The sequence below is a fragment of the Diaporthe batatas genome, assembly GCF_019321695.1.
Source record: "Diaporthe batatas strain CRI 302-4 chromosome Unknown Contig00010, whole genome shotgun sequence".
In the NCBI taxonomy this organism is placed as follows: Eukaryota; Fungi; Ascomycota; class Sordariomycetes; order Diaporthales; family Diaporthaceae; genus Diaporthe; species Diaporthe batatas.
The window spans coordinates 513715-528719 of record NW_025408557.1 but is presented as its reverse complement, the minus strand read 5'-3'; the positions used below and the strand labels follow the sequence as shown (position 1 = coordinate 528719).

Here is a 15005-nt window from a genome sequence, read left to right as displayed (position 1 = left end):
GTTGAGAACGCATTGGCAGCAATATTAGGCGGCTGAGAATAAGATCAATGACGCAGGCTTACACTATAGTGATCCAAGGCTCGACTGGGGTTAGGGCCACACGACGTAGTAGTAGTACTTACGCAGGGGACAGGACGCTGATCCGCTAAATCCTTGCGCTAGGCAGGCCAATTATACAGGTTTTGTTTTTTTGCGGGCTACACAGGTACACCAAGTGCATGTGGTACGAATTTGAGCTTTAATCTAGAGTAAATTTTGCGCGTGTGTAGGGTAATACGAAACCTTGGAGACCGCTCGCTCCCCAAGTCAGTTCACGGAAATTCCCCGGCTTGAACTTGGCCCCCTCCTTGTTCGGATGTTTCATAAACTCTCTGAACGGATCACCTCTTCTCCCACGTCAGCGGACAGCGTTCAGGATGTAACATTTGCAAGAGCAGGACAGGGGCCGAGTCCGTCTCGATCTGGTCCAGCACCCTCTCCCTGGCATCCTCGGCCGTTTCGCCCTCCGCAAGGACGGGCTTGACCCGCCATTCCCGAAAGAGCGAGGCCATGACCGCGACGAACTCGACCTGGGAGAACTTCCTGCCGACGCAATCGCGTGGGCCTCCTGACCAGGCGAGGAAGATGCCTTTCCGCGGGGTGATGAACTCCTCTCCGTCCAAGGCTTGTGCTGAGGTGCCGCTCTGGGTGGGCGAGCTGATGAATCGCGAGGGTCGCCATTCGAGAGAGTCGGTGCCCCAATACTTGGGATCTGTTTGCATGGAGGAGTAACTTGGGACGACCATTGTCTTTGGTGGCAAGACGAGGGTCTTGTTTCCGATGACAAGAGACCTCGGTAGGTTTCCGTCGATGATTTTGGACGTTGGGACAGGCGTATATAGGCGCAGGGTCTCGTACATTACTGCAAGACAGCGCTTCAGCCGGGTGGAGTCAGAGGAGGTCCACTCCTCCGGCGGGCGCTGCCCCATAACGTGGTTGATCTCCTCGCAGACCCAGTCTTGCACGCCTGGGTTCACAGCTAGGAAGTAGAGCGCGAAGGTGAAGGTGTGAGCCGTGGTGTCATGGCCGGCAAAGTTGAAGGTAAACATGTTGCCGTAAATCTCGCTCTCCGTGAGACCACCGAGTCGTGCGTCCTGGGATGCCCGGACCAGCGAAGCCATGAAGTTGCGGTCGGTCTTCTTGCCTTCTGCGACAAATCTCTTTTCTTCTTCGTAGACCTGTGTCATGTGATTTTGGAAAGAAATACATGCCTTATCCAGCCGTTGGAGCTTGCGAGGGAGCCACGAATGAGCAAGGGTCTTCCTGCCGAGGGCAAAAATGAGGACACAATTCTCTAGTATCATCTTCAGCGCGTTTTGATAGCTCATCCCCCCAGACGACTCGGCAGCTTCGCTCTCCTCCTGGCTTTGGAACTTGGAGGATCTGCCGAAACCAGCCCTTGACATGACGTGTAGGGATAGGGTGCGAAGATCATCAGCAGTAGTCTGAATAGCCGGCTTCGACGTCCAATATTTAAGGATGTCATGTGCGACGGTGACGCTTTCAGACCAAACAATAACGTTATTCTGGTCATTGAATGACGATGCCGTGATTCTGCGATGTTTCTGCCATTGGGTGCCTTGGGCCTAGAGATGTCGTTAGACCCGATCCTCGTGCGACAAATAACTGCATGGGTTCTGGAAGACCAGGGACGGTAGATCACGGTTAATTTTCGAGTGCTCACCGTGGAAATGTTCGGACCAAATACATCAAGGATGGCTTCAGCCGGTTAGCTAGAGATCTCACTGTGGGATGTTTCGTTGTGCGTAGCTCACCCGTGACAGACGTGTCGCGAGGGAACTCATTTGCCCGTCGCAGAATATCGGAAACAAGATCCGGGTCTGCAAGATAGAGCCAAATATACCCGTACGAAACTAGGACATAGGCATCACCCATCTCATGATGTGAGGAATATCTATCAGGAACCTCCCAACCCCTGAAACTATATCTCGTAAAGCTGTTGTTCCCCAGACCAAACGGAAGACGTTTGACGAGCGAGACAACCTTGCGGTCAACCACCAGCCAGAAGGGATTGACATGGTCGATCAAAAGAATGCGGATTGGCAAGCCGAACTTTAGCGCTCTCAGGTAGTTGCGGAAGAGGCAGACTCCGGAGTATAGGAGCGTGCCTCCCAGCAATGCCAGGATGAGGCTCAAAGCAGCCGAAAGGAGAGCCATACCTTTTGTAGCATACGAGTGTGGGACTCCGTGCCGTACACAAAATTGCAATCAACTCCGATCTTTGAGATCTGAATGTATATCTGGGCTATGGGGAATAAAAGAAGTCTGCGTCTTCGACAAGTTCCTTAAACGGCAAAAACATTGAAGGAGCTCGCTTAAGATAATGTTCAAAGGAGCCAACTAGCGTTAGAGTAAGACTCGGATCGAGTACAGTAAGCCTCGCTAAGCCTCTCATCCTGTAATTCGTCGCTCTGGGCCTATCGCGATCTTGACTTGTGCAGAATCCTTCGTTCCACTTCGCATGCCAGGGACCTTTCAAGACACCAATCCTACCCATACAGCATCCCGCCTCTCCATCCTTTGGCTTAGATCCACTCCACAATTCGCATGGGCATAAGCAATCGCTTCTGAAAAAGGCAATTTAGCACAATTAGTGTACAATTTCAAGCTTTTAGTCTAGGCCATTCTTCCCGGTCCCCCTCGCCCGGGTTGTCGGTTCGCACGGCTTTCCCAAGGCATCGGGTGTCGTTGATACTGGGCATTTTGTCTCATACGTGGCTGTAAATTCAAAAGGTCTGTATGACAGTCACATTTCATGGCTTTTGACATTTCTAATGACCCTCAGGACTTGTGCTTCTTCAGTCTCTCTAGCATGTGACAGCCACTGATCGGACCGCGCCGATTTGGTGCCGGCCACAGCAGAACTCAATCGATTTGGAGTCTTGTTGAGATTTTGAGAGTTCATACGGGCTCCTCTTTGTTCGAAACTTTGTGTCCATCATCAAAATGATCAGCCGGGATGGCCTGCTTCTCAAAGCCACGGTCAGCAACATCAGGGTGCCGCCTATCCCACCACAACATCCCCAGCTGCACACAAATCGACGCCGCCGTGAACGCAGTCACGAGCGGGAACCCGATCGGATACCTGGGCGAGTCGGCAACGCGCCACGCCCGCAGCGGAATGGTCGCATGGCCGACGTACACGATGGTGACGGTGATGGCCACGATGATGGACCTCGCCTCGGGCTCCTTGCGCAGGATCTCGCCCATCCACGCCATCAGGCTCGGCGCGCCGGCGTTGGTGGCGTAGGTCAGGAAGTAGAAGGTCAGGACGGCGGTGCTGTTGGGCGGCCAGGCGCACAGCACGATCAGGCACACGCCGAGGGCGCACGCGGACCCGATGCTGATCTGCCACCGCCAGTGCTTCCAGTCCGAGAGGCCGTTGAACACGAGGCTGGTGACGATCTGGAGTGCGTAGCCGCCGAGCGGGATGATGTTCACGTGGTAGGTGTCGTAGCCCAGGCTCTCGAGGTAGAGCACGAAGTACGAGTTGGCGCGGTGGGACCAGGCCGCGAGGGCGAAGGCGAAGAGGAAGAAGTAGGTGATCGGGTGGACGATTATGTGTCGGAGCTTCTTCCTCAGCACGGAGGCGGGAATGCGGACTGTCGTGTTGATACCTGACTCCCCCATGCGCAGCTGGGCAAGCCGCCTCTCCGCCGGGGTGAGCCAGAGGGCTCGGGTGTTGGCTGGTGAATCCGGGATGGTCAAGAAGCCGAGCAGGCCTTGGCCCACGGTGATGGACCCGGCGATAATGAATAACCACTGCCAACCTCTCAAATCGTGGACGCCATTCATGTTGGTATATAGGGTGGCCTGTAGCGCACCGAGGAACATGGCCCCAGCGACGTCGGAGACATTGAAGAATGCGAGGCGGAGCGCGAGCTCGGTTGGAGTATACCAGTTAAAGATGAGTGACACCACGCTCGGCCAAAAGGCGGACGAGAAAAGGCCTAGGAAAAAGCGAAGGCCATACACTGTCTGAGCGTTGGGAGCCTTATATGTGAAGAGGACAAGGAGGCCCCAGGTGATTTCGCACAACGGGAGGAATATCGAGGGCCGGAACTGTAATCCTTGTCAGTTCGTCCTCGTTCCGGAAGACACCCTGAATCCCGGCGGGACAGCACGCCTGCACTCACCCTGGTCTGGATAAGCTGCCCAGGGACAAGACCCAACGCATACCCGATCGAGAAGAACGTGGTGAACATGACAAGCTCGTTGCCGTAGAGGCCAAGAGCCTCCCGCATGCCCGAGACGTAGGCCTGCGTTGTTGCCGATTGGTCCATTTCTTTCATCAGGCCGGCGACGAACATCCAGAGAAGGAGGAGGCAGTCCAGCTTAAATACCAACACATTTCTTCGATTCCTGAAGTACGGAATGACCTTGGCGATATACTTGAATGCACCCTCGTTAGGTGCCCCTTGCTCTAGATCAGACACGGGCAGAACGGAGTCATTGCGCTCCGTACCCGTCTCGGAGACGTCAACGCCTGCATTCTGAAAGCCCATGATGGCTATTTTACAGGTTGCGTGAGGAGAAAGAGGGACGCAGGGGGGAAAGACCAGCCCGATTTGTGTCTTATGCAGCCACAATCAAGTTATTAAATATGACCGGCCGCGGGTATAACTTCCTCAAGAGCTTAATGTCAGCTTGATACGGCGGCATCTTTTTAGTCGTCAAATCCCTAGTTAAAGCTTGGCACCCCACAAGTTCTGTACCAAACTGGAATAAGGCCCCAGTTATGTTCAAGTTGACGACAAATCTCGCATGTGAGGAATGAGAATTTGTAGATTGCGTGACAGAGTCGCAGAACATCGACATCTCTTGGCACGGACGTGGGGATTGTTATGAACGCCCAGGCACGCACAACACTTGCTGAATGAGGCATTCAACTTTGAAGCACTCCCAAGTTGCCATAGACTATGGTTTTCCGGTGGGAATATGAAAAGGATCAGTCAACCCAAGTGCCAGGCATTTTGTCCGAAGGCGGTACCTCCCCAGGGTGCGCTTTCTTCCATTTCCTGGCTTGTCGCCTAGCAAAGCGCCTGTCCCTGATTTCGATTGCCTGGTTACATGTTCCCGCAAGGACATCATCCTCACCCCATTCAACGTCTATTGGGGAAAGCAGGAAAGGAAAACAATAGTCGGCCCAAGAGGTATAGCATGCATGATGCTTCCAGCCCTTCAAGTTGAGAATGAGTCTCAGGCGAATCATCCTTGGTCTGCGTGTAAATTCGATGCCAAGATGGGGAAACTCGCCCAAGACTTCAGCGATGCTGCTTACCCGCGGCACTTTCCATCGCCATGAAGGCATCGGCAGACCGTCCAAGTCGAGAACGACTATTTTCTTCTTCCTCGTATTCAAACTTACACAAAGTCCGAATTTCTTCATGATCTTCAATTCAGTTGCGACATAGGCCACGAGGTCAACTTCGCATGATTTTAGCATCTTTAACCAAGAATGCGATCTGTCGTCAGCTTCACAAGGGTGATCTGCTCGGCTCAGAATTCGCGTGTATCCTGATCTGTAGGTTCCGCAACGCTGATGTATATCAATACCTTGATCAATCAGGTAGCGAGCAGCCGGGATCCAGTCGGAAACAACGCCATAGTTGAACATGTTCTCCACGAGACGCTTCCAGGCGCAACGAAGGAACTTAACGTGATTGTTTCCGAGGGATTTCATGAACACGTTCAAATATCGGGTGAAGTATTCGGGTTCAGTACCGTTATCCAGTAGATACAGCACGTCCGTTTCCAGCATGCATGGGGTTCTGACGGACAAGAGTATGTCTGCAACTTCAGACGCCCCTGAAAGATGAGTTCTCCTAACCTTGAAGGGAGGAAAAGAAGCGCTACGGAATGACCATTAGTGGACTGGGTTGAAATTCAAAAGAGTGAAAAGTAGCGTACCCTTGCTCAAATTCGTGACGAAAGTCATGTTGCAACAGATATCTGCACCCGTTGGCCCATTTCGCGGACACCGCCAGCTGGGCTCAGTCAGCATCATCGAAGCATCCATGGACGGTTCATCCATGCTAACGCAGAACACATACAAAAAAAAGGTTCAAATCCCGATCAGAATGCCTCAAAATGCTGTATAGTGACAGCTTTCGCTTCGAGATCAGTTTATGGAGCTTGTCCACGTCACTCCCGTGCGTCATTAGCTGCCAAAGCCGGAGGCCTAGCTTGGAATTCAACTCAATGATATGGACCACATTGAGTGCGTATGATGGAGTCCCCATGCCATGAGCGTAGTAAATGGTGAGCTCCTTCGACGTGTATGGCAGTCGAAAGGTGATGCGTCCTTCTCTGTGGGCTATATGGTTATCGCCATCACTCTCATCGCCTCCGTTCCAAGTATCAGATGTGACCCAGGTGATACCACCCAGGTATCTGAATGTGCGATTCCGCTTTCTTGGAGTTCGGCGGATCTCCTGGGCCATATGGTATTGGTGAGGTGCCGAGTCCTCTAACGCCATAACCGGGGTTTCCTGAGGCTCGAGTTCATTCATATTGCTAGGTATTGAAGGTAGCTGTTGTTGAATCGATGGCAAAGTCCTGTGGCTAGACATTAGATCCTGGCTCTGTTGATACCTGGCATCTGGACTTACCACATATCTACTAGTATGAAAAGCTCGAGGTCTGAGATGGCGCTGTTAATCTCTTGGACCAGGGAGTTGAGCTTTTCCTTGCGAAGCACAAGCCTGAGGCGAGAGCTCGTGCTGAACTTGGATTGCGGGATCAGAAGCTTCGAAAGAATTTGCTCAAGCTCTTGTGTCTTGGCCAAACACTGGGCTAGACTCGTTGACAGGATGTCCAGGGAAGGCGACGATGAGCAGTTTGGCATGCTCGCTCTCCGCTCCAGGTGCCCGCCAATGAGTAGGCCCAAGGTCTGCAGCTTCGTCAACCGTTCAACAAGCTTCCTGGCCTCCTTTGGGGCCGACTTCACTTCCTCCACGGCCGTCTTCACCTTGGATGCTGTCTTGGCCAATTGAAAGAAGAAACCGACGATCCCAACGACCGCAGAGGTCACTGACAAGGGATCCATTGCGGGCGGAAGAGGTGCTCCAATTAGATGATAGACCCTGCTGCTTCGATACTCGAGTACCTCTCTCCCACATGAGGCAAGCGAAGTAACCAGGCGCCAGTCACTCCGCGTGGCGCGCTTCGGTGTAGGTCAAAGGAGTTGAGCTCCGATGTACACCCAGAGCGTATTCATAAGTGTCGCTGCACGGTGGAATAGAAGACTAAGGAAGTGTCCAAAGAGGCATTGTAAAATCTGGCCGGTGTATGATCAAGGCTACGAATAAACGAGGAGGAAGCCCACATTTGCTACCCAAAGTTGGTGGGATTCAGCCCCCAGGACAGCCCGACCAAGCACGTCAGCACACCATCTTGGTCGAACCCAGTCCTCATTCACCGCAGATAGCAGAACCAAACCCCACCCACACAAATGGCCAGCAGGGCAGGGCGCAGCACCCGCCTGCCCGCATGCGCGCGCCAGCGCATGCCAGATCTCGGCTGAGCAGCAGGATGTCAAGCAGCTTTCAAGTCGAACAAAGGCTTGTCAAATTTGATCTCCCCTAGGGATAATTTCACATCAAGACCCAGATCACCTTCTAACTCGATCGTATCTACTGACCAATGGAGGATTCATCGGGACGGGTGATGTGTATGGGGAGGCGTTGATTAACGAAACCACCCGCAGGGAATAGTGGGAATGCGGATGTGGCGATGCTGATGCTAAGTCCAGCTCTCGATAGTTCCCTCCAAAACGAGCCTGATGCCGCCTCAGCCACAGCGACTGCCTGCCTGCCTCTAGACTGTGCCATCTACCATGCCGGAAGTTTCCGTTCTGCAAACATTTGAAGCAATCCAGCGCAGTCAACGCCGGCAGTTTTTGTAAACCAATCCATTCAGCTTGCGTGCTACATAGGGTATCCGCTCTCCATCACCATCCATCCATCCACCTCAACCTCAGGGCTGGACCGCTGACCGGCTCCCAACACAACACGAGACGATACCATAGGGGGGTAGGATTAAAGCAGGCAAGCGACTACGCCAGCAAGACCAAGGCACAACAACAAGGCAGATCATCCTCCAGAAAACCCAGTAGATAGCAGGAATGGGGTATACCAGCGCCGTACGAGGGCTGCCCACCCAGCAGGGGGGGGGCAGATATTAAGCCCCAATCAAACCAACAAGTTATATAAACTGTACCACCCACCGGCCACCGGGAGACACAACAAAAAGAGAGAGCACAAAGCCCACCGCACCGTTCTGTACCACGCCACGCCAGGATGCCCAACCAAGACGACAGAGAGAAACCGAAACCACGCAAGCACGCTTTCAACGAGCAGGCCCAGGCGTCCCAGGCAGCGGCCGCGGGCCCCCGATCTGCCGCCTCCCGGCGCCGATCCCCTGCGTCCCGCGGTTCATGTTGTCGCCGCCCGTATACCCCGCAAACTGGCTGACGTCCCAGCGCCCGCCGACGCCGCCGCCGATGCCGTCGACGCCGCCGTCGGCGTTGGTGCTGCGCGGCGCCTTGGCCGTCTGCTTCTGCGACTCCTCCCACTCGCGCTGCCGCTGCCTCTCGAGCTCCATCTCGCGCTCGAGCAGCGACTTGGACGCGAGCCCGCCCGCCTTGGCGCGCTGCGCCGCCGCCGCGCGCCGCCGGTCCTCGGCGTCGCGCTCCTCGGCCGAGGAGCCGATCTCGCGCGAGTAGGTGAGCTGCTGCGCGGGGGCCGCCGGTGCCGGTGCCGCTGTTGGGTTTGAGGGGGACGCCGCGTAGCGGTCGGTGGCGCGGCTCATCTGCGGCGAGGGGGTTGTCGACGGCGAGGAGGCGTAGGTCTTTGGGTCCGGCAGGGGCCGCGAGCCGGCCGTGTTGGCGCGGGACCGCGTGCCGCCCGACCTGGCTGACTCGCCGGTGCGGTGTGTCTTGACCATCGCTGCGGCTGCAGGTGGCGGGCCCGCCGCGGCGACCGCCGCCGGGTCGGGCAGCGGGCGGGACCCCTGGCGCGGCGGGGGTGCGGGCCGCTGGGCCAGTGGGGAGCCCGGGAGTGTGTATTCGTTGCGCGGTGGCGACATGGCGGAGCGCTCGTCGCCGCGGGCCCACGAGTCCTGCCGGCTCGGCTCGCCTGAGGCCGGGCGGGGCCGGCTGCGGGAGCGCGCCCTGGACTTGGCATCGGCGCTCTTGAGCCGCAGCCTGTCCTGGCGCTCGCGCTCGTACTGGGCCTCCCTCTCCCGCGCGAGCTCGAGCTCCTTCTCCAGCTGCTTGATCCGGCTGCTGTAGACCTCCTCGCCGCCGGCGGGGGCGCCCGTTGGCTGTTCGGCCTGGTATTGGCTGAGGAACTGGCCTTGTAGCAGTCTGGAGTCGCCCGACTTTCTCCTGGCCTTGGCTCGCTCCTGGGCCAGGCGCTTCTCGGCCTCTTCTTCTGCCTTGCGCCGCTTCTCCTCGGTGATCTTCCACTGGCGCTCCTCCTCATCCCAGCGGCGTTTCTCCTCTGCCGCCTTGCGCGCCTCCTGCTCGCGCTGGCGCTTGGCCTCCGCCTCCCAGCGGCGCGCCTCCTCGGCCCTCGCGCGCTCCTCCTCGGCCTCGAGCTCTGCCTGGCGCCGTGCCTCGTCCTCCTCGCGCTGCTTTTGCTCCTCGGCCTCCTTGGCCTTCCGCCGCTTCTCCTTCTCTGCGAGGCTGGGCACGGACGGACCAGCGCTAGTGATCTGCCGCCGCCCGCCAAAGGAGATGCCGAGGTTGGCCTGGCTCGCGCCGCCCATGTAGCCGTACTGCGCGATGTTCCACGCCGGCGACGTGGCGCCCTCATTGGCCTTGCTGCTCCAGCTGGAGACGGAGGGTGACTTGGGCCCGCTTGGTGTAGGGCTCTTGGCAGGGGACCACCGCCCGCTTGTGGAGTCTCCAGTCTTGGACGCCACCAAGGGCGGCCGGCTGCCGTATGCAGAGGATGCGTTGCTGGAGGTTGACAGGCCGCGGGGCCGTGCTCCTGGCGTGGGTGTTGGCGAGAGCGTGCCGCCGGCGGCGCCGGTCCTCTGGGGGCTCAGCCCCGAGGCACGGGGCCCGATGGCGGATGGGAAGGAGGCGGGGTTTGCCTTGTTGGCGGCGCGGCTGAAGGCGCCGATGCATTGTAGTACTTGTGCGGGATCCTTGGCCTCGTACAGGTCGACGGTGAGGAACATGTCGTGTTCTTGTAGGTTGAGTGGCGGGCCTTTGCAGGCGCGGAGGAAGTGTGAGATGTTTTCCATCTGGACGAAGGGCATGGCCGAGGCCTTGAACCTGACGCCGGGGGGAGGCAGGACGAGGTTGACGAGCCTGTGCGGGAGAGTATTAGTTGGCTGTTGGCTGCCGAAGTCATGAGTGGGATTCTGTGAGACGTACTTGCACAGGGCGACGCCATCTTTCAGCGACTCGAGCAGGTCGCCGGACATTCGCTGGCCGAGGATGGCCTCGATCCACTCTCGCGCCTCGTTCGCAGCGGCCGGGGTGTACTTCTCCAGGCGGAGGCGTTTGAGGTCTCGATCCAGAGACATGGTGATGGCTGAGTCGAGGATTGTGCTGGGACTGGGAGTCGAGAGTTGCTTCTTCTTCTTGCACGCTCTCTCACCCCACCGAAACGGCAGGAAACGGAGATGACGGGCTGGCGGCTGTTTCGCAGGCTTACGTCAGTGGCCAGGCAGTCAGGCAGTGCTGCTCGGTCTGGCACGTCTTATTGGTGGCGCCGGGGGAGAGGGTTGTTTCGGAGGCGGATGGAGGAGAGTTGGAGAGTTGAAGAGTCGGAGAGTCGGAGAGTCAGTCAGTACTCCGTAGGTAGTCTAGAAGGTTAACAAACCAGGGTCGGTTTGTCGTGCTTTTGAAGACTGATGCGATGGCGACAAGGGCGGAATGTCGGGTGAAATGCCACGCGAACACGGGAGAGGGCGAAATTACGCTGTGGATATGGAAATTGCGAGCAATCCATGGGAGATGATTGCAGCATTGATCCAGCATGTTCTGAAATGTCCCTATACTAATGTCCCTATACTAGTGCCAGGCCAGGCCAGGCACAAACAATGCAGTCATGAGTGCAGGGCGGCATAATAATCATGGATGGGGAGAGTTGGCTGTCCCTCTCCCTGGCAGTCTCCTCCAGCCCCTCCAGCCCCTCCAGCCAGCGGGACCCCACCCTGCAGCGTGCAGCCCCCCCCCCCATGCAACAACACACAGGTCTGGGTCCAGGGGTCCAGGGACAAATAAACGTGCCCACGCTGCCTCGGGCGGATGGCTGGTCGATGCCCGACAAGGCGACGGTACAGGGAAGGATCCACCACGCAGAGGCTTCCTATTGGCCCCGTTGGTACTTAACGCGGCCTGTCGCGTGCAGGCATGGTCACTGACAGGCCATGACGCATCATGATCAAAACAGAGAGAGAGAAAAAAAAGGGCACTAACAATAGTTTCCATATTGCGCTCCTTGGATCCATCTCAGTGCCACATCACAACACTCACTCCCTGCCACACACCGACCGCAGGTGCCATGCCCCCGAAACAGATTTCACCTCTGTTGCAGACATGGTATAAGTGGAAGGCCCTGCGCCTGCCGTGGCGCAAACGTTTCCTCGTTGGTGAGTGAGAGACTCCAACTGCCCGACCCCATCACGAGAGCCAAGGCCGGGATATCACATCACAGACTGGCTGGGTATAACAACAACAACAAACTTGTTTCTAACCCATCCACCCATCCATCCTTCCATTCATCCCTACCACAGACACACACAGAAACACACAAAAATAAAAAACATAATAAAAAAAAGTACAGACCCAGACTAACAACCCCCAACCAGGCCTCGACCTCCAGGGCAACACATACTGGGAGTTCCGCGACGTCCGCGGCGACCCGGCGGACCCGCGCACCCGCTGGCGCCGCATCGTGCAGTACCCGCGCCGCGACACGCACTACGGCGAGGTAAAAGTCCCGCCCCAGTGGCACCAGTGGCTGCGGCACACGCGCGACGCCCCGCCCTCCATCCCGGAGCAGCACGCCGAGGTCCGCCGCCAGCAGCAGATGAGGGTGCTGGCCGCCGAGGCCGACGCCCGCTGGGCCGCCAAGCCGACCCTGTTGGATGCTGGTGGGCAGCCCGCTGCGCCTGCGCTTGGGGGCGGCGGCAGCAGCAGTATGAGCATGGTTGGGGAGGGGGGCAGCCTGGAGGAGGGGGGTGCCGCCGTGCCGGGGGAGGATGCTGGCAAGAAGGAGGACCCGTGGGGGCAGAGTAGACGCGGTGGGCCGAGCGAGGACTGGCAGCCGCAGGCTTGGTCGCCTCCAGCTCCCAAGAGGTAGAGCGTTGGCCGCCGTGTGTAGTATATAAATGTAAAAGCCATCTCTCCATGCTCCTCTGGCTAATATTGCCCCTTGATCTTTTGATTGTCATGACTGCCATCGGCTGGCTCTACCTGATTTTCAAACACCATAACTCCGAACATGGCAGGTATTCCCTTTCGCCTCTGCCAGAGGCCACCAAACGCCTTGCTGCTGTCACTACAGCTTCCCAGGTGACTCACAACCCATGAGAAGAACCGTTACTCCCTAACTGCCCTTCACAACCGCAAATACTGGCCAGGCCCTTGGCCATCGCACGGTAAGCTCTAGCAATGGGTGGTAGCGATATGCTGCCACAAACCACACACACTCTCTCTCTACATCTACTCTTCATCGTCGCACTCCATCTCGTGCTCCATCTTCAGGATCTCAACCCACGCCAGGAGCCTCTTCCCAGAGGCGCGCAGCATATCCTGCGCCGCCAGCTCGCCGTCCGTCCGGAACCGGCCGCCCTTCCTGGGCGCGCCCTTGTCGTTGCGGGCCGCGACGCCCTTCTCCACCGCGTGCTGCAGCGTCGGCGACCACGAGCAAAAGTCGAGCCGCAGCAGCGCCTCCAGCGCCAGCGACAGCTTGGCGTTGTTCTCGGCCGTGCGGTACGCGAACGGCAGGTAGCACCGCTCCATGATCCGCGTGCTGATGTCCTCGCGCGCGTCCACCTCCGGGTCGGCGTCGCTCGGCCGCGGCGCCGTGCCCGGGAGCAGGTACGGCATCAGGCAGCGGATGATGGCCACCAGGCTGTCCTTGCTGAGCGGCGTGTCGTGCTGCGCCAGGAACTTGGAGAACGCCACCACCGGCAGCTGCGAGATCCGCTCTGTGGTCTTCTCGTAGAGGTCCGGCAGGCTGATCACGCACGTTCTCGGCAGGTCGCATGCTGCCTCGGATAACTGTGACCGCGGTCAGTACGAGAGATCCGAGAACGGGAATGGGGGTAGGCACTCCTTGTGCATTAAATACGTACCAAGGCGAAGAGTCGCAGGCGGAGCGGTATCGTGTCCAACAATGACGAGCCTGACCACAGTGCTGTGTCGTTCTTGACGTCCATGGCTAGCACCCGGAGGTGTTCTGGGGTAGGTGGTTCCGATCCCCCTGTGGATGAATCGTCGTCGTAGTCGCCGAACTTGTCGTTCTCGAGGTCAACCCGGTCTCGCTTCCTCTTCTTGCTAGTCTTGGACGCAACCTTGTTCTCCCTCGTAAACACTTCCTTGAAGATGGCTTGTGATGAGGTATTGCCATCCGCAAACAAGGCGCTGATGATCGGCTTCAGGGCGCTGACCCGGCTATTTTTCGGCACCACATACGACACCAGCAGCGATTCCTGGAGGAGCTGGTACTCGTACTCGTCCTGGCAGCCTTCGCGCTCAAGGTCAAGCCTCTTTCTCTCCTTGTAGTCCGCCTCTAGCACATCGACCATGTATTCAAGCCACGGCTGCCACCACCGCCACCGGTGAGGGTGCTGTGCGCTGCAGTTGAAGGCCCAGCCGAGGACCCTCCAGAAGTCCTGGCCGCGAACCCATATGCTGCCCTTGTTGGCTGTCTTGCCGCGCACGAGGTCCTCGTCGCTCTCCACGTCGCCGCCGAGCCCACCAGCAGCGGCATTCTCGGAGCTGCGCCGCCGGCTCCCGCGCCCGCTGTCGCCGCGGAAGAGGAAGGCGTCGCGCAGGTTGGCGTTGACGGGGCCGACGGTGGCCAGGACGGTGCGCAGGTACGACAGGGCCAGGGACGAGACGTCGTGGGCGGCCGAGCTCGGCAGCTTGGAGGTGTGCTTGGGGTGGATGGCGAGCGTGGCCAGCACCGCCATCTGGGCGGGGGGCGCGACGCAGCCTGGGTGGTTGGTCTGCGCGTGGGCGGCGGGCGGGATGCCGTCGCATAGCAGGCTGTTCAACAGGTTGAGGGCGGCAGTGTCTTTTTTGCGTGTTGTCAGTTAGCATGCATCATGACAACACAACAGGAAGAGGATGGGAGATGGGGCTGTGCTCACAGTACTGCTCCTCCAGGTGGATGTGGCAGCGCAGCTTGAGCTCGCGCGGCAGAGTGACGGCATCGCGATAGACAGCCTTGGGCCGACTCAGGTCATCCCTCGAGTCGCCGGCCGGACTGCTAGGCTCGGTCACGCTGGCGCTGCCCGAGGTGCCCTCGCTCGCGGTGAGGTAATGCGACTCATTGGACGGTGGTGTCGGCGTCCGTGTCAACTCGGAGAGGGTAGATGTGGTTGGGGCCATGCTTGAATCGTCATGGCCAGAGCACATGTTCAAGGGCGTGTGCAGTAGGACGCGGGCAGGGAGTGACTTGAGGAATCGCGTCGCGGGCCCATGAGGCTGCGCTTCTGACGGGGGTGACCGTTGCTAACGTGCTAACGCGTGGCCTGTGGTAGATCGGTGTTAGTGCGTCTGTGCACATGCATAACTGGGTGCGTGGGGGTACGTTGGGGGCGCGACTTCCCAGTGCCACTACGGTACGACCACATCATGCATGGATGGGTTGGGCTCGCCGGGAAGGTGCTTGCTGTGGGATGGAGAAGGTACAACACAACTTTAAAAACGAAAACTTCCCGATAAGCTGCAAGAAAACCTGCATAGCAACTCG

At 58.0% G+C, this 15005-nt stretch overlaps 6 protein-coding genes across 6 annotated transcripts; 1 reads left to right on the top strand and 5 right to left on the bottom strand.

The window, feature by feature from the left end:
- Positions 1–258: 258 nt before the first annotated feature.
- KVR01_008834 (uncharacterized protein) lies at positions 259–2217 on the bottom strand (the record flags this gene model as incomplete). Its single annotated transcript, XM_044792204.1, has 4 exons — positions 259–1100; positions 1149–1625; positions 1667–1758; positions 1815–2217. 4 exons carry the CDS (start codon positions 2215–2217, stop codon positions 381–383), a joined length of 1692 nt encoding a protein of 563 aa, XP_044642601.1. The 3' UTR covers positions 259–380.
- A 744-nt stretch (positions 2218–2961) lies between these two features.
- On the bottom strand, positions 2962–4565 carry KVR01_008424 (uncharacterized protein; the record flags this gene model as incomplete). The annotated part of the gene is made up of 2 exons (XM_044788914.1): positions 2962–4122; positions 4197–4565. 2 exons carry the CDS (start codon positions 4563–4565, stop codon positions 2962–2964), a joined length of 1530 nt encoding a protein of 509 aa, XP_044642191.1.
- A 943-nt stretch (positions 4566–5508) lies between these two features.
- On the bottom strand, positions 5509–7108 carry KVR01_008614 (uncharacterized protein; the record flags this gene model as incomplete). Its single annotated transcript, XM_044781412.1, has 5 exons — positions 5509–5558; positions 5617–5831; positions 5971–6047; positions 6114–6576; positions 6672–7108. 5 exons carry the CDS (start codon positions 7106–7108, stop codon positions 5509–5511), a joined length of 1242 nt encoding a protein of 413 aa, XP_044642381.1.
- Positions 7109–7762: 654 nt separating this feature from the next.
- On the bottom strand, positions 7763–11119 carry KVR01_008803 (uncharacterized protein). The gene is made up of 2 exons (XM_044788337.1): positions 10448–11119; positions 7763–10381 (listed from the first exon to the last, which is right to left on the bottom strand). Exons 1-2 carry the CDS (start codon positions 10597–10599, stop codon positions 8410–8412), a joined length of 2124 nt encoding a protein of 707 aa, XP_044642570.1. The 5' UTR covers positions 10600–11119; the 3' UTR covers positions 7763–8409.
- Positions 11120–11227: 108 nt separating this feature from the next.
- KVR01_008756 (uncharacterized protein) lies at positions 11228–12383 on the top strand (the record flags this gene model as incomplete). The annotated part of the gene is made up of 2 exons (XM_044788861.1): positions 11228–11670; positions 11890–12383. The coding sequence occupies exons 1-2, from the start codon at positions 11583–11585 to the stop codon at positions 12381–12383; spliced, it is 582 nt and encodes a 193-aa protein (XP_044642523.1). The 5' UTR covers positions 11228–11582.
- Positions 12384–12745: 362 nt separating this feature from the next.
- On the bottom strand, positions 12746–14641 carry KVR01_008659 (uncharacterized protein; the record flags this gene model as incomplete). Its single annotated transcript, XM_044782518.1, has 3 exons — positions 12746–13306; positions 13381–14324; positions 14401–14641. The coding sequence occupies 3 exons, from the start codon at positions 14639–14641 to the stop codon at positions 12746–12748; spliced, it is 1746 nt and encodes a 581-aa protein (XP_044642426.1).
- Positions 14642–15005: the final 364 nt, after the last annotated feature.